The sequence below is a fragment of the Osmia lignaria genome, chromosome 13, assembly GCF_051020975.1.
Source record: "Osmia lignaria lignaria isolate PbOS001 chromosome 13, iyOsmLign1, whole genome shotgun sequence".
Lineage (NCBI taxonomy): Eukaryota > Metazoa > Arthropoda > Insecta > Hymenoptera > Megachilidae > Osmia > Osmia lignaria.
The window spans coordinates 8,877,064-8,897,220 of NC_135044.1; the positions used below are offsets into that span (position 1 = coordinate 8,877,064).

The window sequence follows — 20,157 nt, forward strand, 5'->3', positions numbered from 1 at the left end:
CGCGAGCAACAATTATTGGTACTGTTGCGTGTCCGTCGCGGAAAATAGGGATATTCGGGGATTTAGGTGCAGGTGTGACAGTCCGTGGAGCGCAGAGGCGCTCTGCTCTCAAGGCGCGGATATACAAAATAGTAAACTGTTATTATTGTTTTGAGTACTTTAATATTTTGAATTCAATTTAAAACAGAACTTTGACTTTGTGTTAACAAGGCTTAGAACTTTCTGTGCGAAAACGACTTGTCCGTAACGAGTGACAAAATCATTCTGACAATTCTGCGCTTGGCGGAGGACATCTTCGCGCGTTGTCGGTCGATGCCCCTTCCTTGGTGGATCCTGGATCCTCCCTCAGGATCATCCCTCGTCCAATGGTGGAGGAGTCCACCCCGTCTCGTATGGGCCCCTTCTCCTGGCTGTGGTCCACCCTCAAGCGCGTGGAAGTGGAGGCGCTCCGCCAAGACGCTAGAACGTTGCAGCACACATGTGCTAAGAGAAAGCGTGGGACCCAGAGAAATTAGGAAACGACAAGACCTTGTACTTGCCAAAGCAACTCTTGAGGAAATTTACGACCCTCTTAGAGTGCATGAAAAGACAGGATATCGAAAAAGACTTCGTAACCCTTAAGGACCGTTCGTGACTTGGTCGAAAACAACGAATTAGCTATGGTCTATCATAAATTAGTTTTTAGGAATTTTCCAAGTGAAACTATTCCATTCTCTGGACTTCCGGCCTTCTCTCAGCTCTATCACCCACGTCGAGGGGTTTACAATTTACTCTTTGTTTATTTATATAAGGGTATGCATAGACGATGTTCGAATTTCGCTCTTAATTTATGACCATCGATACAAAGGTCCTCGAAGAACATTCAAGACATATCGATACAATAGACTATCGATAAATATTCCCATGGCAGTGTCGCCACACCACTCTAAACATATTCACGTGATAACGTTTCACGTTACAGTACACTTTTTGGCAGTGATCCTACTGTTCTTTCCTATACTGTGGTTCTGGGACCACTGGTTGGATCTGTAATCACCGTATGTCACTGCAACATACCCATTGTGGATTTTACTCGTCTTTGTTCGTGTATAAACATAAGCACATAATGCTAGGCAGATCAAATATAAACGACAGTTTAATTTCTTCGGTTCGTGATGGGGATTTAAAAAGAGTATGCGAGTTAATCAATGTTTACGGTCTATCTTATTCACAAGCATGGTCAGAAGGATACGTTTTACTCCGTGATGCTATTGCAAATGAACATACAGAAATTGCTAGACTACTTTTAATAAATGGTTCCAAAGTTAACAGTAAAAACGAGAATCCCTCTGATAGTCCACTTCATTTAGCTGTTAGGAAGTGTAACAGAGAAATTGTTGAACTGCTTCTAGATAGAGGTGCTGATGTTAATTTTAGAAATGAACGAGGTTACACTGCGCTGCATGATGCGGTTAAAACTGGAAACATGGAAATTACTCAACTACTTTTGAATCAGGGAGCTTATGCTGATGCTATAGACAATTACGGTATAATTCCACTAAACATTGCTGCTGTGAAAGGATATGTACAGATTGCTAAAGATCTTCTAAATCATGGGGCTTATATTTATTCTGTATGTACTTCAAAAGGGTGGGAAGGGTATATGTCACTACATTTTGCCTCTATAGCAGGTAGCGAAGAAGCTGTTAGATTATTTTTGGATAAAGGTGTTGATGTTAATACTAACGCAAAGGATAATTTAACGCCACTTCATATGGCCACTAAAGCAGGACATGAAACAGTTGTAAATCTACTCCTAAAGCATGGGGCTAAGGTTGATGCCCAGGATAAGAATGGCAAGACTGCACTGTATCTTGCTGTTGGACAAAAATATTCAAATATTGTTAAGGTTATTTTAAAGTATTGTCCTGATATTAATAATGAAAGCAACAGAAGCTCTTTTGAAGCCGCAGTATACGGGTATAGAAAAGAGATCGTTGAGACTTTTCTTCAACATGGTTTTACTGTTAATCCTAAAGATATAAAGAATCCTAAATTGCTGTATACTGCTGTTGAGAAAGGATATTTGAAAATTGTTGAAGACCTGTTGAAGTATGGTGCTAATGTTAATACATTACACAGTTCAATGTATAAAAAAGGTTTTACGCCTCTACATAATGCAGCCAACAACGAGCAAAAGGAAATGGCCAAATTATTGATAAACTATGGAGCTAATGTTAATGCTAAAGATGCAAGTGAAAAAACTCCAATATTTTATGCTATTGAAAACGTTGATGCAAAAGTCACCAAACTACTTTTAACTAATGGAGCTGGTATAAAAGATAGTCCTGAGTTACTAAGTATTGCTGTTAAAAAGAAATGCAAAGAAATTGTTGAAATTCTTTTACAACATGATGCTGATATTAATGCTACTGATGAGTGTGGAAGAACAGCCTTATATTTTACTGCTCTTGATAAAGAGAGAGAAATTGCTGCATTGCTGTTGAGTAAGGGGGCTAATGTTAATGCTAAAACTAAAGATGGAGAAACAACACTTCATGCTGCTATTGAGAATGGATGTACAAAAGTATTTGAAGCTCTTTTGGAATACAATGCAGATGTTAACTATATAGTAGAAGGTGATATGACACTGCTCCATCTTTCTGCTCAGAAAGGAAATGAGGTAATTAGCAAAATGCTTTTAAAGAAAGGGGTCGACGTTAATGCTACACGAAAAGATCGAATGACTGCACTTCATATTGCTGCTAAAAACGGTCATTCGCAAATTGTTGAGATTCTCTTGGAATTTGGTGCTGAAGTTGACTTTAGAGATGAGTATGGTAGAACAGCACTTCATATTGCTTCTGAAGAAGGATATACACAAACTATTAATGCTCTTCTAGAATATGGTTCTGACATCAACATTATAAGTAAAGGTGGTTATACGCCACTTAAATATGCTATGATTAGATATGGTGAATACTTACAGGATAGACGTGATCTTGAATTTAATAACTATGATCCTGATCGTGATTATTATGAGCCTGATCGTGATTATTATCATCCTTATGGTCGTTATTATGAGCCTGATCGTGATTATTATCATCCTTATCGTGATTATTATAAGCCTGATCGTGATTATTATGATCCTTTTCCTGATTATGATGAAGGATATGTTGAGATCCTTAAACAGTACATAGTTAAAGTAAAAACTGCAGGCTTATACGTAAATGCAATAAATTTAAGTTGGATTAATTTCGGTGGAACTAGGCTCATGGAAATTAGTGACAATGAAATTAGTGACAATGAATTTAGCAATTTTCAGAGGGAATGTAAAGCAGAAATAGAAATTATGACAGGCGAGAAGATTGATAGTAGCAATACTTCTTTTCACGATATCCTGACAAAGAGTATAAGTCAATTAGCAATATATGCAAGGAATAAAAATATAGTACAGGCCTTGAAATCAGATGATTATAAAACGAAATTTCCAATATATGCTAGTGTAATAAATGGTCGATTTAGGAGAGGCATAGAAAAAAAAAAGTTACTGGAACAATGCAATATGTTTTTCCATTCTCTCTGCAAAAGCCTTCTTGAATTACCAACTTATTGTACTGAAAAAGTATTGAGTTACCTAAATGATGAAGATTTAAGAATTTTAATAGATGCTTGCAAGCCTTTGAATAGCCCTAATACCTATATTAGCGATGTGGAACATGCCTTAGTTGTGAAAGGTAGACAGATAGAATTTCTAGATACTAACTAGAAGTTTGACGTCAATATTTACTGAAAAATTCATGTTAACATGTGTAATATTTATTTCTGCAAAATCGCTAGTGACATGGCAAAGAATACTACTATCTCGATAAGGTACCAAATAGCAAAGAATATAAGAAGCTGGATATTAAGGCGGAAATATACTGTAAAAGATTTAGCAAATAAAACAGGTATAGGATACTATACGCTGTTAAGATATGCAAAAGGAAAATGTGGCATTCTAACTAAAAATTTAAAACGTATAGCAAATGAATTGTCAGTTTCTGTTGATAATCTACTTAGTCACATGCATTGTTCAACCTGGTTCCTCAGTGTATTTCTTGGCCTTCGAGTGATGAAGCTCAACTTACAATGCGTAAATTTGAAGAAAATAGTGGTTTTATATGAACGATTGGCGCTATAGACGGAACGTACATTAAAATTGAAGTACCTAAAGAAAATTCTAAAGATTATATAAATCGAAAAGGATACCAATCCATTCAACTTCACGTAGACTCTTACTACAATATCTATAAAAGTTATGTATTAATTTTATTTATGCTTGTATTCTTAATTTTTTTATTGATTGTAGGTGGTGTGTAATCACAGGGCAATGATTACTCATTGTTATGTTGGTCATCTAGGATCAGTTCATGACCAGAGAGTCTTCATACAATCGGAAGTTGCTGAATATTTAAATGATGACAGCAAATTTCCTTTTGATAATCATTTAGTTGGAGATTCTGGGTATGAATTACATCAACATCTCTTGGTTCCGTTTAAAGATAACGGACATTTAACCGCTGCACAAAAAAATGTCAGTTTCCGTCAATCGTTTGCAAGAGTTGTTGTTGAAAGATGTTTCGCACTATTATAAGGCCGTGTGCCGTATGCGTAGTTTATTATATTGCTTGCCTATGTTTCGAATCGATCTAATTGCTGAATACGTGGTAGCTTGTTGCGTCATTCACAACATTCTTTTATTGCGTGAAGATGAACTTTTACTAATACCAGTGCCAGCAGCTATATAGGATCGAGTGAAAGTTTTTCATGTTAATGAGAGACACCCAAATGTAAACGGTGTTTATAAAAGAAGTATTATTTCTAAAAAGTAGTTATAAATAATTTTTAGTAATTTAAGTAATTCAGTATTAAGTTTTTAGTATTTAAGTAATGTTTTAAGTAAGAATATATTTTCTTTTTTTTATACACAGTAAAAACAAAATGTATGTATGTATATTATATCATACATTATCTCATATATTAAACAATATTGTAATTCATTTATGCATGGATAAATAACCTTAGATATTTTACATGAGGAGATATGATGACTTTATCAATGTTCCCCAACTCCCCATATTTAATAATATAATATACTCATAAAGTTGATCAGGTACTCGAAAGTTTATATAAATAAACTTTGCCATGGCAACGCTGAGCTAAAGGTTGTACGCAAAGTGGTATGCATATGTGTATACAGTAATGCTTCGAAATAAGCAAGTGGCTCGGGACCGAACAGTTGCTTATTTCGAAGCAGGTAGCTATTCGGCTTGACTTTGTTCTTGAAACGGGACGATAGAAAACGCGAGAAACGAGTGAGAGATCCGAGGTAGCGGCAAATCATAAAGTGATCGGCCGAGCAGCGATGTTATTTTTTGGACAAGGATAGAATATAACATGCCCTCTCATTCTCGCACTATGCTTTATTTCGAAGCAAATATACCAGACTGAGAAAGCATTATATATATTCCATCCTTCTTCTACTAATCGATGTCACTACTCAGTCGAGCGTGAAATTTATTACCCTAAACATCGGCTTCGCGCTTTCATGGACCTCTCACTCGTTTCTCGTACCTCTCACTTTGCGGGCGACTTCAAACAAAGAAGAGGGGATAGCGACTTGCTTATTTCGAAGCAGAGACCACTTGCTTATTTCGAAGCATTACTGTACTTACAATCCTTGGTATCGAAACAATCTTCTGTTACCGCAGTGACTACACACTGTAGACTACAGTCTGTAGTCACTGCAGACCTAACCCAGTGACTATAGATACAAGAAGACTAGACGTGCCGTTGTTCGCAAGGGTGCATGATTTTGGGGTCCCAGCCACCCCCAAGCACAGTTAGGTCTGCATGCAGAACATAGTCAGTATGACAATCGTGCCTGTTTTACCAGTCCCTCGTTTACCGCACGTCGCACATACTACTGAAAAGACCCAATTTTAGAGTACCAATAAACAGAGATGACGCACAAATGTTACTAAGAATATTTTGCAAATCCCAAAAGAAACATAAAAAATGATAAAGACAGAGAGAATGCTGCATTGCTGCTAAGTAAAGGGGCTAATGTTAATGCTAAAACTAAAGATGGAGTAACAACACTTCACGCTGCTATTAAGAATGGATGTACAAAAGTCGTTGAAGCTCTTTTGGAATACAATGCAGATGTTAACTATATAGTAGAAGGTGATATGACACTGCTCCATCTTTCTGCTCAGAAAGGAAATGAGCTAATTAGCAAAATGCTTTTAAACAAAGGGGCCGACGTCAACGCTACACGAAAAGGTCGAATAACTGCACTTCATATTGCAGCTAAAAACGGTCATTCGCAAATTGTTGAGATTCTCTTGGAATTTGGTGCTGAAGTTGACTTTAGAGATGAGTATGGTAAAACAGCACTTCATATTGCTTCTGAAGAAGGATATGCACAAATTATTAATGCTCTTCTAGAATATGGTTCTGACATCAACATTATAAGTAAAGGTGGTCATACGCCACTTGAATATGCTATGATTAGATATGATCAATACTTACAGGATAGATATGATCTTCAATTTAATAACTATGATCCTGATCGTGATTATTATGAGCCTGATCGTGATTATTATCATCCTTATCGTGATTATTATGATCCTGATCGTGATTATTATGAGCCTGATCGTGATTATTATGAGCCTGATCGTGATTATTATGATCCTTATCGTGATTATTATGATCCTGATCGTGATTATGATGAAGGATATGCTGAGATCCTTAAACAGTACATAGTTAAAGTAAAAACTGCAGGCTTATACGTAAATGCAAGAAATTTAAGTTTGATTAATTTCGATGAAACTAGGCTCATGGAAATTAGTGACAATGAAATTAGTGACAATGAAATTAGTGACAATGAAATTATAGGCATTAAATTTAGCAATTTTCAGAGGGAATGTAAAGCAGAAATAGAAATTATGACAGGCGAGAAGATTGATAGTAGCAATACTTCTTTTTACGATATCCTGACAAAGAGTATAAGTCAATTAGCAATATATGCAAGGAATAAAAATATAGTACAGGCCTTGAAATCAGATGATTATAAAACGAAATTTCCAATATATGCTAGTGTAATAAATGGTCGATTTAGGAGGGGCATAGAAAAAAAAAAGTTACTGGAACAATGCAATATGTTTTTCCATTCTCTCTGCGAAAGCCTTCTTGAATTACCAACTTATTGTACTGAAAAAATATTGAGTTACCTGAATGGTGAAGATTTAAGAATTTTAATAGATGCTTGCAAGCCTTTGAATAGCCCTAATACCTATATTAGCGATGTGGAACATGCCTTAGTTGTGAAAGGTAGACAGATAGAATTTCTAGATACTAACTAGAAGTTTGACGTCAATATTTGCTGAAAAATTCATCTTAACCTGTGTAATATTTATTTCTGCAAAATCGCTAGTGACATGGCAAAGAATACTACTATCTCGATAAGGTACCAAATAGCAGAGAATATAAGAAGCTGGATATTAAGGCGGAAATATACTGTAAAAGATTTAGCAAATAAAACAGGTATAGGATACTGTACGCTGTTGTACTTCGGCTTGAATTCAACTATTTATTTGTCAGTTGTATAAAATTAGCAAAGTACTTAAAACGTTCGACTGTGCGAGAACAATCAGTAGAGTTCGGTTGACAAAATCGATCTCATCATTCTGCGCTTGGCGGAGGAGATCTTCGCGTGATGTCGGTCGATACCCCTTCCTTGGTGGATCCTGGATCCTCCCTCAGGATGATCCCTCGTCTAATGGTGGAGGAGTCCACCTCGTCTTGTGTAGGCCCCTTCTTCTGGCTGTGATCCACCCTCAAGCGCGTGGAAGTGGAGGCGTTCCGCCAAGACGCTAGAACGTTGCAACGCACATGTGCTACATACGAGAAAGCGTGGGACCCAGAGAAAATAGGAAACGACAAGACCTTATACTTGGTAAAAGGCAACTCTCGAGGAAATTTACGACCCTCTTAGAATGCATGAATAGGCAGGATATCGGAAAAGACTTCGTAGCTTTTGAGGACCGTTTGTGACTTGGTCGAAAACAACGAATTGGATATGGTCTATCATAAATTAGTCTTTTAGGAATCTTCGAAGTGAAACTATTCCATTCTCTGAATTTCCGGTCTTCTCTCAGCTCGATCACCCACGTCGAAGGGGTTTACAATTTAAGCTTTGTCTATTTATATAAGTGTACGCACAGGTGGTGTTTAAATTTCGCTCTTGATTTACAACCATCGATACAAAAGGTCCTCGACAGATATTCGAGACATGTCGATACTACAGACTATCGATAAATATTTCCACGACAATGTCGCTATACCACTCTAAACATATTCACGTGATAACATTTCACGTTACAGCATCATACTGCAATCAGTGACTATAGATAGTTGAAGACTGGACATTGCTCGTGAATTTGTGCCTCGAGAACGAGCGCTATCTGCTCTATCCTAGTCCAAAAATGTGAAACACTTCGCACTGCAGAACAGGCTAAGTCTAACAGGCGTTGATGGTAACAGAAGATTGCTTCGATACCCAGGGATTGAACCCCTTTGCTTACAGCCTTCAGCACAGCGTTATCATATCTCACTAGACAAAGAAAGAGAATACGCGCAACGAAATAAACTGATTGTGAGATAAATACATGTCAAAGGAATGCCGCGAGATCTTTTACTTTATCGAGCCACACTCAATTTGTAAATACGGACATGCATGGTTTTTCTGTTAAAAAAATAATTCTAATTTCAGAAAAGTAAAAAGTTCGTACGCAGTGAACAGAAAATGCAATTTATGTATGCAGTAATGATATAATATGGGACAGGTATTTAAAAGAAAAAAAGTGTATTTTAAAAACATTTTTTTTTAATATTGATTATTATAATACATGGGGTGCAGCGGTGGTACGTATAGGCGATGCGGCGGTGGTGCGTAAAGGGGGTGTGGCGAAGGTGCGTAAAGGGGGTGCAGCGAAGTTGCGTAAAGGGGGTACGGCGGAGGTGCGTGTACACATTTTGGTAAAGGAAAATGTTGTTCAGAATCACCCCAGCAAGCAACCCCCCATTTCCGGGAGTTACGGGACACCCTGTATATTTATCATCTTACCTGAAGCAGCACGACGAGCATCGTCACAAGACAACATTATATCGTACATTTGTTCATTTTCGGGACAATATAACGTTACTTTTTCCATTTTTTGGTATATAAAATGTCTTTGGAATAAACTATGGATTACTAGTGACGTCAGACGCTCACGCCGACCCACCTCCTTAGCGCGAGCCCGCGAGCGTTCATTTTTATTGCCTGAAGTTGCCCACTACACCGTCCGCTGAGGCACCTGTGGGTCCCTGGGATACCCATAATCACGATCTCTCGAGAACAAAGGCATGTCCAATTTTCTTATACCTGTGGTCACTGAATAAGGTAAACATTTGAAAGAGTTTTGCGTTCTTTGATCTATGTTTTGAAATTGTGAAAACACAATGGAATAATCATGTAATCACAGTGATGGCAACGACTAATGAATTTGGACCTGACTCTGGTGGCAGAGTGAAGGTAAATTTAAGAAATAAAATGAAAAAATGAAAATATTTTTAGATTGGTAACCTCAAAGCATTTTAATAACAAAACAACAATCATACATAAGTTAGTGAGAGATGATTACCGTTACATAATCGAAATCTTACCGAATTTGCTCAGGGAGTTACAATAGTGAAACCAATAGTGTATGGTAATGTAGCTCGATATTTTGGTAAGAAAAGGGAAGAGGATGGTCACACTCATCAATGGACAGTTTATGTTAAACCATATCATAATGAAGACATGTCCACATATGTAAAAAAGGTTCACTTCAAGTTACATGAAAGTTATAACAATCCAAATCGTATTATGACAAAACCACCTTATGAACTTACTGAGACTGGTTGGGGTGAATTTGAAATTGTTATTAAAATATATTTCCATGATCCTAATGAACGTCCTGTAAGTATATATTTTGTTGTAACACAAGAAATAGTAATAGTAATTATGTATAAATTGTAAATGTTATTGCTTTGAATAGGTAACTATATATCACATATTAAAATTGTTTCAAACAACACCCGAAATACAGTTAGGAAAGAAGAGCTTGGTATCTGAATTTTATGAGGAAATAGTTTTTCAAGATCCAACAGCATTGATGCAACATCTATTAAATTCTAGTAGGCCTATAACTCTGGGTGTATGGCGTCATAATACAGATTGTAAGTAACATCTGATCTGTTTAACTGTTCTAACATAAAAAACTTACTTAATTCTTTTACAGTTGAAGCAAAAAAGGAATCTACGATGAAGGCAATAATGGAAGCACGAAATAAAATTAGACTGGAGGTAATTGACCTTAAGGAAAAAGTAACATTAGCAAAAGAAACAATTGCTAAGTTTAAGGAAGAAATTGCTAAGATCTCTAAAGCTGGTGGAAGTTTGTCTGTTACATAACCGCAATGTCGAACCATCTATTGAAACCATTGTATAAAATACTATTCTAAAACCTACAAAACTTTGTATAATTGATAAGATGTATATAGTTCTGATATGATTGTAAATTTATAATAAAACAGTTTAAAGTAAATATACTGTACGTTTGTTACATTCATAACACTGATGCAATTTTTTACTGTATTGTAACATATTGTAGAATATAAACATTATGCATATAAACACATATGATAATCTTATCATAGATACTTTGATTTTTTTTTTATCACGATTTTGAAATGTTAGTCACGTGTCACAAAATAAATAGAATTAGTGAGAATGATATAAATCTACGAAACTTGAGGAGAGGAAGATCAGTAATGTTAAAATGTGAAACGGTATCGATTCTGTGCGGCATAACTGAGTGATTCAATTTAAATTTGTTTTTGCTAATCACGTATGGATAAAGGTTTTATTTTTGTGTACGGAAAATGACTGCAGCACCGAACACAAGCACAAGCAAACCGTAAGCGTTTTAATTGTTGATTACGCGTTTCGAACTAATTATAGTTTTAGTTCATCTCAGTTCTAATATACGTATTAGATTTCTTTATACGTATAGATTTCTTATTTCTTCCATCTCTATACGTACATATAAGCACGGTCATGATAGTTATGCAATGAACTCCATAACGATGACCGGCCGGCCAATAATTATTTGTATACTAAAGATTTATTCACGAAACAATTGCCATAGTGTATAACACTTTCCGTTGCTTTTATATACTCGCCAATTTATAATAATGTTCGATTTTTACCATTTTATACTGCAGCCAGTGACTACAGTGACTAGTGATTAGTGACTGTAATCACTGCTGTAGCTATAAACATGATCAGCTGATCAGTGATGACTCAAGTATTCATTCAAATTGGCTAATTTTTATTTAGTATTTTATTCTTTGATTAGTTTAAATACCTAACTTTTAATTTTTCTAGGACACTTTGGTGCCAATTGTTTTATTTTCTTCATTCTTATAATTCCGTTTCTAATCTTGTAACCAAAATTGATTTTTTTTTTTTTCGTCGCTTTATATTTACAATTTAATCTATATTTTGTATTATTTATATTTTTATACAATATTTTAATGCAATTAAATTTGTAAACATTCAACTATTTCTTGGTAACTAATTCATAAAATAATTAAAAACTAACGGAAGTAAAATTGAAATTGGTTTCGGTTGTAGTTGCGTTGATTTTGTAGCGGAGTGTGACACTAACACATATTCACGCCGGCGAGCGAGGGGCACGTAAAGGAGAGACTGCAACCAATTGACTGCCGGCGTGAATATGTGTTAGAGTCCACGTGAGTCCACGCCGCGACAGAATCAACGAAACTCACGAGGGGAACTACCAGGGCCGACCCTGAGATTTCGGGGGTCCGAGGCGAGCTCCGAAAAAGAGCCCCTTCACATATATGTATGTACGATGAGTTGCATTGAACTTGTCGCAGTGAAGTTGGCTACAAATTCACTAACACTTCACATCGGCTCACCGACGCAGCATGAATGCGTTAGAGAATGTGTAGCCAACTTCGATGGAACTCGTGTATGTATATACATACTGGATAGAACACATAACTTAAATTCTATAAAAATTGCAACGTATGTAATTAATTATTAATAAATGCAATGATTATAGCACAGCTGTAATAGGTATTTAAAAAGAGACAAATTACCATTAAAAATAAAAAAGTTGGGAACCAAGGATTTGAACCGTGGACCTTTAGATTGTGAGTCATCGCGGAACTAATCGTTTGTATGTGTGAGTTTATCATACTTCTCAATGTAAGGAGTAACTAACTTTAATTGTTAATATCTTTTAAACAATTAGCCGTCTGCTCCCAAAATGGGGTATAGGCGTATTCAGCTCGACGAGTTCTACAAGATGGCAAAGTTTCATTGATAAGTGAGCGTAACGCTCAACTTCTACGTAAATATTATCATTTGAATTTCCGCACTTTATTTGAAATCGAAATCCATCTGATATAATAAAAGAAGTATTCGAAATAAAAGAATACGAGTTTTAAATGCAATTAATGATCTTTGGTTTTTTCTTCTTTTATTAGTCTAGGTATCGAATTTGTAATTGGAGGATTAGCGGCAGTGGGAGCTGGATTTTTTACAAATCCAGTTGACGTAATTAAAGTACGTCTACAATTACAAGGGGAATTAGAAGCACGAAACACGTACAAAAAAATATATAAGAACACTGCGCATGCGGCATATTTGATAGCGAAACATGAGGGTATATTCGCTTTACAAGCTGGTATTGTACCAGCCCTTTATTTTCAAGTGGTTCTCAATGGAATACGGTTAGGTGTTTATAACACGGCAAAGAAGTATGAGCTTATTACTAACGATAAAGGGAATACCGACGTCTTAAAAACTGTAATGGTAACCGGAACAGCTGGATGTATAGGAGCTGTTCTTGGTAGTCCTTTCTATATGGTAAATCCTACTCTTCAATTCTTACCTATGATACCTATTGCGTTATTTTAGAAAATACCAGATCAACTATAAGATTGTCTAAAATTAAATTTTTATGAACGGTATCGATATTGTGTATAATTTACATTATAATTGATATGTTAATGTACATATAAGCAATGTGATATTGACTGTCTATCACTGCACCCTAGATAAAAACGCAATTACAATCACAATCGGCACAGTCTATAGCTGTTGGATATCAGCACAATTATTCGGGTACCTGGATTGCGATCAAATCTCTGTGGAAAGAAGATGGAATTTTCGCTTTGTATCGTGGCTGGTATGCCAACATACCACGTATTTTTGTTGGATCTGCGACACAGTTGACTACCTTTGGGTTAACCGCGGATTGGCTACGCTCGTTAAAAGTGAGCATTTGATTAGGTACTGAAAAATGTATCAAATCATTCGTAATGTTCCTGATGTTTCTCTTTTAGATATTTACAGACCAGCCACTACTTTTGACATTTTTCGCTTCTCTAATCGGTGGAAGTTGTGTGGCTCTTACCATGCAACCATTTGATGTTTTAGCAACGAGATTGTACAATCAACGTAAGTTTAATCAATTCAATTCTTTTAACTAATCTCAGCTCATAATAATTGTACAATGATAACACAGGAACGGACGCAGCTGGAAAAGGGATGTTATACAATGGACTTTTGGACGCGTTCATTAAAATATTACGGACAGAAGGACTGACTGGTTTATACAAAGGAATTTTTCCAACATGGATGAGAATAGCACCGCACACCGTACTGTGTTTAGTTTTTTATGAAAAATTAGATCAATTGTATAACAAATTTTGAAATCAACATTTATAAACCTTAACTTTAAATTTCGTTACATGCGTATCGTATACTAGTGAGAAAAATTTTGTAATTTTAAAAGTATTGCATAAAGTATGATATAGCAAGAAAGAATAAATTAATTTCTTACACGGGCAGTGATGTGCTTTTTAACTTAACAATGACAAATTTAAGGACACAAGATTGCTAGTCCATTATATTTACGAATTAAGTGCACTTCTGATTATATTAAATCTTAATTTCAATTTTTGCATTATGTTTATATATATTCCTTAAAATTAGTCCTTCTGAGATCCGAAAATATTCCGATAGTAAAACCTGATAAAAAAAAATTGCAATGATATCAACATTGCAATTTTCCGATACTTAAGTCACTTAAAACAATAACAACAAATAGAACTATAGCAAGTTCCTTATTTATATAGTAGTGTAAATTAGGCCAGTTTTGCTAAATAATTCTAATGAACTGATTACTTGTATAAACTGTATAATTTAAAAATTTGTAAACCTACCTAAGTATCAAAAAATTTTTAATATATCACTTGTTTCTTCTAAGCGGCAAGAATAGCATTTGCCATAGAATTTGGTATTGAATTTGGTCTAGAACTGAAGCCTTGATTTATCGATGCCGCTACGTCCGTCGTATTTCTTCCTCTGGTCTCAGGTAAATATATCCTAAGTTTATCAGTATAATATTAAACCTTGACCATTATTGAATATGTTGTAAATAAATGATTCTATTCAGTGTTACATACCTAACCATTTGTGCAAGAAGTAATAGAGCCCCAGCAAATATTAAAAAGGTGTACGGTCCTATAATACTTTCTACCGTTGGGAACATCATGCCTACCATGAAATTTCCACCCCAATTAAAGATACTACCGAGTGCCATAGCAACTGGTCCGGGGCCAACATCAAATAATTCTGATGCGATGAAGTATGGTATTGGACCAAGACCAATACCATAAAATATCACATAAGCCAATACGGCTATCGTACAAATAAACGGCATATATGATCCTACATGCTGTAACAGTGCAAATAATTATTGTTAAATATAATTCTTTAAGTCAAAGAAAATTATTTTAATATAAAGAGAGATTAACTTACACTTAACAAAATGGAAATGCATAAAAGTAAGAGGCATCCAAAGCATAAATAAATACTGGCGAGTAGGACGCTTCTTCTGTTTAAAGATGACATCACTGGTACAGAAATCAATGCCATGGCAATGTTAGCTACTCCAGTTCCAAGAGTAGCATACTGTGCTCCTGCGATGCCAAGTCCAGCATCCAGAAAGATCGAGTTAGAATAATAAAATACAACGTTTATACCACTCATCTGTTGTCCAAACTGTATCATACAAACTAAAAATACAGGGAGCTTTAAACTTGGATCTTTCAGTATACGTTTAATTGTCCAAGGTTCAGCTGTTGTCTTCGATTCCATTTCCTGCTGTAGATTAGCAATTTCTACTTGCAAAAGCATTATATCCATATTACGTATCCTACTAAGTTCTAAAATGTTAAAATAATTGTTATTACTATAATTATGATGATGTTATGTATCACGGTATCAATATTTACTAACCATCTAAAGCTCTTTGTTTTTGTTCTTTAATTATAAATAAATATTTAGGACTCTCTGGTAAAGCAATACTTGTAAGAGCTAAAGCATATAAACATAATGGAACAAACGCTCCCAACATGTAATGCCAAGAATTTTCAGTTCCTAAAACCGAATGGAGTCCTGCAATTTGGCCTAGAAATACACCACATGTAATCCCTAGCTGACATAAAACTCCAACAGCACCTCTCAACCTAAGGGGGGCAATTTCTGCCATATACGTTGGTACAACACACGTTGCAAAACCTGCAGAAAAACCTAAAAAGAAAAGGAAAAAAGATCATTTATAACGGATCTTATATGAATTGTCTTTGTGTGCAATACTCTAAAACTTACCTACAACTAATCGACCTGCTAATAAAAGTTCAATCGAGTTTAACTTTTTTATTAAAAAAAACATCACAGCTCCTACAATGCCAAATACGTTTCCAATACATAGTGCTCTTTTCCTTCCATATCTGTCTGCTAACCAACTACCAAGAAATGAACCAATTGCACCACCGATAAGAAAAATTGAAACAACGGTTGACCAGATTATTTTTAGATTATTTTGAGAAACATCCACGTCATATCTTTCCTTAATACTTTCGTTACAAAATGATTCTACCAACTGCAATTAATATATAACTGCACATATATCAAAATTAAATCATTTAATTAGAAATGATATTACAACAACAATACTAACGTGGGCTGCATTGTTTAATACGCCTATGTTGAATCCTGCTGGTACAGCTGAACCTAGACAACATGTAACACCTGCTAGGACTAAGATAACAGTCCATCCACCTGGTGTCTGAAAGAAACGATTTTGAATAATTATTATCTGTAGTTGTTTGTGAAGTGGGACATGATTATACATAAAAATTATTACATTGAAATGAAATATGAAATTCAGCAATGAAGCAGTTCTTGTGAGTTGAATTTGCCAAAATACAAGACATAATTATAATTTAAAAATAACAGTTGATAGAAATTTATAAAAGATAATAGATTTTAAAATAAAGAGATTAATTGTAAATTTCATGAAAAAAAAAATGATAAATAGACGGGTGACTTTTATCGTAATTATAACTATAAAAATTAGGTATAATAAACAAAATTAAGAAAAAATATATTAAATAAAATGTAGAATACACGATAACGATAAATCTCAGTTTACAAAAAACAAGAATTTATGAAACGAATGAAATTCAACTGTACTTGGAACATGTTAAGACATTTTAGTATATGCTGTGAGGTATATAGAGGTACAATGTGATAAAGCTTATAACAATATAATGATTAATAAGTAAGTAATGTAATACAAAGTGTGTACTGGTTAATTTATATTCTTTGTCATAAGTTTTTCACAAACCCCTCTCTTAAAAAAACAATAAAGATGTGTAAAACTAGAAAACCATACCACTCAAATAACTAAGCATCTTAAGCAATAGTGTGTTGCACCGTGAGAGATCAATCAGTAATAAAACAGAAAAGCCTGGATGGAATGATGGGATAAAACTCAATAAAACCACACATCACTGGTATACCTGGAAACTATTTAGATAACCAAACATGCATGATTAAAACTTTTTATAAATTCAACATAAGTTTAGTTTTAATTTGTCAATTGCATAATTGTATGTACAAGTTACCTCTTTTATAATCGCTTATACTATCATTAAATTTTTACATAACTATGCTGCAATTAATCACACATTGTTGAATATTTTTCAACAGTTATTATTTTACGTAAAATAATAAAAAGTAAAAGAATGTAAAAAGAAAAAATAATTAACAAAGCTTAACATCATTGGGACACTTGCTAAATCTAGATTAAGTTAAGCTGTTATATTTATATACACTTTTATCGTACGCATTATGTGGAATTAATATACTTAGAAAAAAGACAAGTTCAAGATATATGATAATGGAAAATAACTTGACCTCTCATTCAGTTTTCATATATTAGCTACATAAATACATATTACAGCATTTATATACTTTGATAAAGCAACGATAACTAATATATGTATACATTTACTTCATCACAAGTCATAAGTAAGACAGAGGTTTGTATCTTCTTTTTTTTATACAATACATGCATTTATAATAACATTAATGGAATTTTAAAGGGGAAACATACATGAAATTATCATTACATTATGCAAGACACAAATGCTGTACATATCTGATGTGCTTCAAGAATTGTTGCTTTTATAAGAGAACATCACAATTTATTTTTATAAATATGTAATCAAATAAATATGAAGAATAAAGCAGCAATGATAAGGATATTCTCACCCCTAAAGTACCTGTGAAACTTATTACATTAATGTTCATATTAAAAGTGAAATTAGTAAGCCGTGCAGCGTGCTTTTGATTTTTTACCAAATAAAGTATAATTACCGATCTTTCATCACGATTATCCGAAGTCGTTTGATGCGAACGATCAGCATCCGTGAGTACGGCAGCATGACTATCTGCAATTAAAAATTAATAATCATACACCAATATTCAATACTTATCGACTACCTCCATGGTATATATGTATATTGCATATACATATATATACACATATATCAATACACAAAAGTATACGACCTTTCTAGATACATCTTGATATGTAGATTTAGGTTAATGTACTTGATTGAATGAAAAACGTTTCTACGAAAAAAAACCATCATAATAACATAACATTTTGCTACTGTACTAACAAGGAACGGAAATAAGGGAAAATACTTGAAGAAATATTACCTAACGCCATGCTTTGTACAACACGTGTCACTGACACGATGTCTGAACGGTAAATGACACTAGACTATAGACACTACTGGCTGACCGTAACACGGTTGCGTTGCCTTCGGTTTAATGCTACTGCACGAAATAACAGGTTGACGAAGTTTATAAATCTTGTGACGCAATTACGGAGTAGATGTATTTTCATTCTTTAACGTCAGCGAGACAATTTCATTTGAGTAGTGTGAACGACCTGAAAGCTTACATTCGGAATACACAAGTATACTTATATTTTAATTAGCTTTCCCTCTTATGATTACAAAGAAGAAAAACACACAAAAAGACAGGGCTGGCCCTGAGATTTCGGGGGTTCGAGGCGAGTTTCGAAAAAGGGCCCCCTCACATATATGACATTCAAAAAAAGTACCTCAAATAAAATTTATAAAATTAACATTAAAACTTGTATAATTAATTTAGATTTGCATTTACAACGATTAATATTCAAATAAACATTACTCTTCTTGCATTCTTAGACGCAAAATCGTTTTATGGGGGCCCTGGACCTTGGAGGGCCCTAGGCGGCTGTCCAGTCTATCTAGGCCCAGGGTCGGCCCTACAAAAAGACTATAAAATGCGGTATGCATTTTCGATATTTAATTTCACGCAAAGTTTATCTAATAAATTGTAATTTATTTATATAAACGGTATCGTTTTTCTGGAAGGACGGGAAAAGTGTTTCCTGTATGAAGATTTCACTTATCATATTGCATCATATCGACAGTCTGGAGCTGCAAATGTATAAACACTGAATCGAAGTTGTATTTCACAATACAATGATAGCGGTGCACGTGCACGCATTATCTGCCGAAAGAAAAGTGTCAATGCCAACGAATTAACTTCAAGTGCAAAAATATGATGATACATTCCTAGTTGATCTCAAATAATTTACTTAAATATAAATGAATTTTTTACTGTTTCTTTTTCTAGTGCCTTGAGACTAATACAATTTTAGGTAAATAACATAAATGATCAAGTATACGTTTTCGCTGGTAAACTTGGTACGAATAAATTATCATGTAATTATCACCGATAGAAGTAATTAACATAGCTGCTTGAATATCGATGAATTTTTGAAGGTTTAATTAATCGTAAATTTTGCACTTTTACGCTCGATCGCGAATATTGCATCGATTATTTTGTACGTACCTTGGTAATCGTGCATGTCTCCAAGGTTCGAATGACAATGCGCGAAACGTGATCTATATAGAGGAAAGTAATTCTTAAAATATAATTATTTTAAAATTGCAAACATTTACAATCGAATATCATTCTAAACTGGTTACCTACTTTCTATGTACTCGCGTCTTCGTTTTAAACATTTCTGTTGTACCTTAACCGTCTATCGTATCGATAACGTAATTCCAATTTTCGAAGTTTATCAATCGATAACTAAACTTCTCGACCGTTTGAACATTTTCAACGGTCAATGACTGCTAGTGATGCGTTTAAATTGTTTGTTCTTTTATATGTACGAACATTTTGCTGTCGTATGCAATATAAACTCCTTTATTCTTTTTTAACCAGTAATATTTTAAACACCTTCCAAGTTTCGTACTGCTGGCAGTATCGAAACTTTATTGTATACTTTTTCATGATATTCGATTGCAAATATGATTAAAAAGTTTAACACTTACTGATATTTTCTTTTACAAAAGGTTCCTTTCCAACGACCCGAGTCCCGCGATACGCAATCACACAAATACTTCGTCACGCTGCTCGCAGGGGACTAGTTCAAATTACAGTAAATGATTTCAGAAGTTACAAACTCCCCACCCCTCTTACCCTCTCCTTTCAACCTAACATTACGCATTTCTTTACTTGTATAATGAATTCTAACCTTGGGTAAAACTCTTACGGTAAATTCGCGCAAAAGAAACTATATACATTTGTAT

General features: G+C 34.6%; 4 protein-coding genes and 1 long non-coding RNA gene across 7 annotated transcripts; 3 read left to right on the forward strand and 2 right to left on the reverse strand.

Annotated features, from left to right (window-relative positions):
* Positions 1-1,039: 1,039 nt before the first annotated feature.
* On the forward strand, positions 1,040-7,584 carry LOC117610162 (uncharacterized). Its single transcript, XM_076691604.1, has 4 exons — positions 1,040-3,741; positions 3,820-4,114; positions 4,331-4,559; positions 6,007-7,584. The coding sequence occupies exons 1-4, from the start codon at positions 1,040-1,042 to the stop codon at positions 7,386-7,388; spliced, it is 4,608 nt and encodes a 1,535-aa protein (XP_076547719.1). The 3' UTR covers positions 7,389-7,584.
* LOC143306014 (uncharacterized) lies at positions 3,483-9,285 on the reverse strand. Its single transcript, XR_013063279.1, has 2 exons — positions 9,152-9,285; positions 3,483-7,898 (listed from the first exon to the last, which is right to left on the reverse strand). It is a non-coding gene; the product is annotated as an uncharacterized LOC143306014 (long non-coding RNA).
* On the reverse strand, positions 3,483-20,110 carry LOC117610292 (solute carrier family 2, facilitated glucose transporter member 1). Of its 3 annotated transcripts, none has more exons than XR_013063277.1 (10): positions 19,412-20,110; positions 17,876-17,949; positions 16,173-16,280; positions 15,821-16,094; positions 15,449-15,742; positions 14,969-15,375; positions 14,614-14,885; positions 14,371-14,533; positions 11,154-14,176; positions 3,483-9,460 (listed from the first exon to the last, which is right to left on the reverse strand). XR_013063277.1 is itself a non-coding variant. In XM_034337522.2 (10 exons), the coding sequence occupies exons 2-9, from the start codon at positions 19,425-19,427 to the stop codon at positions 14,410-14,412; spliced, it is 1,569 nt and encodes a 522-aa protein (XP_034193413.1). In that variant the 5' UTR covers positions 19,428-19,464; positions 19,900-20,110; the 3' UTR covers positions 9,628-14,176; positions 14,371-14,409. The 3 variants fall into 3 exon arrangements, 2 of the variants coding, with proteins under 2 accessions (XP_034193413.1, XP_034193415.1); XM_034337522.2 differs by lacking the exon at positions 3,483-9,460 and having other exon boundaries at positions 9,628-14,176; positions 19,412-19,464; positions 19,900-20,110; XM_034337524.2 differs by lacking the exon at positions 3,483-9,460 and having other exon boundaries at positions 9,628-14,176; positions 18,224-20,110.
* On the forward strand, positions 9,548-10,522 carry Gas41 (YEATS domain-containing protein 4 Gas41). The gene is made up of 4 exons (XM_034337543.2): positions 9,548-9,601; positions 9,746-10,027; positions 10,107-10,287; positions 10,350-10,522. Exons 1-4 carry the CDS (start codon positions 9,554-9,556, stop codon positions 10,520-10,522), a joined length of 684 nt encoding a protein of 227 aa, XP_034193434.1. The 5' UTR covers positions 9,548-9,553.
* Positions 10,886-14,252, forward strand: LOC117610299 (solute carrier family 25 member 35). The gene is made up of 5 exons (XM_034337538.2): positions 10,886-11,027; positions 12,628-13,009; positions 13,201-13,419; positions 13,489-13,603; positions 13,671-14,252. The coding sequence occupies exons 1-5, from the start codon at positions 10,993-10,995 to the stop codon at positions 13,856-13,858; spliced, it is 939 nt and encodes a 312-aa protein (XP_034193429.1). The 5' UTR covers positions 10,886-10,992; the 3' UTR covers positions 13,859-14,252.
* Positions 20,111-20,157: the final 47 nt, after the last annotated feature.

Coding starts and splice junctions, on each gene's coding strand:
- Gas41 (XM_034337543.2), top strand. CDS start 9,554: ATGGCAACGACTAATGAATTTGGACCTGACTCTGGTGGCAGAGTGAAG. Junction 9,602..9,745: donor ACTCTGGTGGCAGAGTGAAG/GTAAATTTAAGA, acceptor GAATTTGCTCAG/GGAGTTACAATAGTGAAACC. Junction 10,288..10,349: donor ATGGCGTCATAATACAGATT/GTAAGTAACATC, acceptor ATTCTTTTACAG/TTGAAGCAAAAAAGGAATCT.
- LOC117610299 (XM_034337538.2), top strand. CDS start 10,993: ATGACTGCAGCACCGAACACAAGCACAAGCAAACC. Junction 11,028..12,627: donor AACACAAGCACAAGCAAACC/GTAAGCGTTTTA, acceptor TTCTTTTATTAG/TCTAGGTATCGAATTTGTAA. Junction 13,010..13,200: donor TTGGTAGTCCTTTCTATATG/GTAAATCCTACT, acceptor ACTGCACCCTAG/ATAAAAACGCAATTACAATC.
- LOC117610292 (XM_034337522.2), bottom strand. Junction 16,281..17,875: donor ATAATCGTGATGAAAGATCG/GTAATTATACTT, acceptor CGTTTCTTTCAG/ACACCAGGTGGATGGACTGT. Junction 16,095..16,172: donor TATTAAACAATGCAGCCCAC/GTTAGTATTGTT, acceptor TATTAATTGCAG/TTGGTAGAATCATTTTGTAA.
- LOC117610162 (XM_076691604.1), top strand. CDS start 1,040: ATGTCACTGCAACATACCCATTGTGGATTTTACTCGTCTTTGTTCGTG. Junction 4,115..4,330: donor TGAAGCTCAACTTACAATGC/GTAAATTTGAAG, acceptor TATTGATTGTAG/GTGGTGTGTAATCACAGGGC. Junction 4,560..6,006: donor CGCTGCACAAAAAAATGTCA/GTTTCCGTCAAT, acceptor AATGTTACTAAG/AATATTTTGCAAATCCCAAA.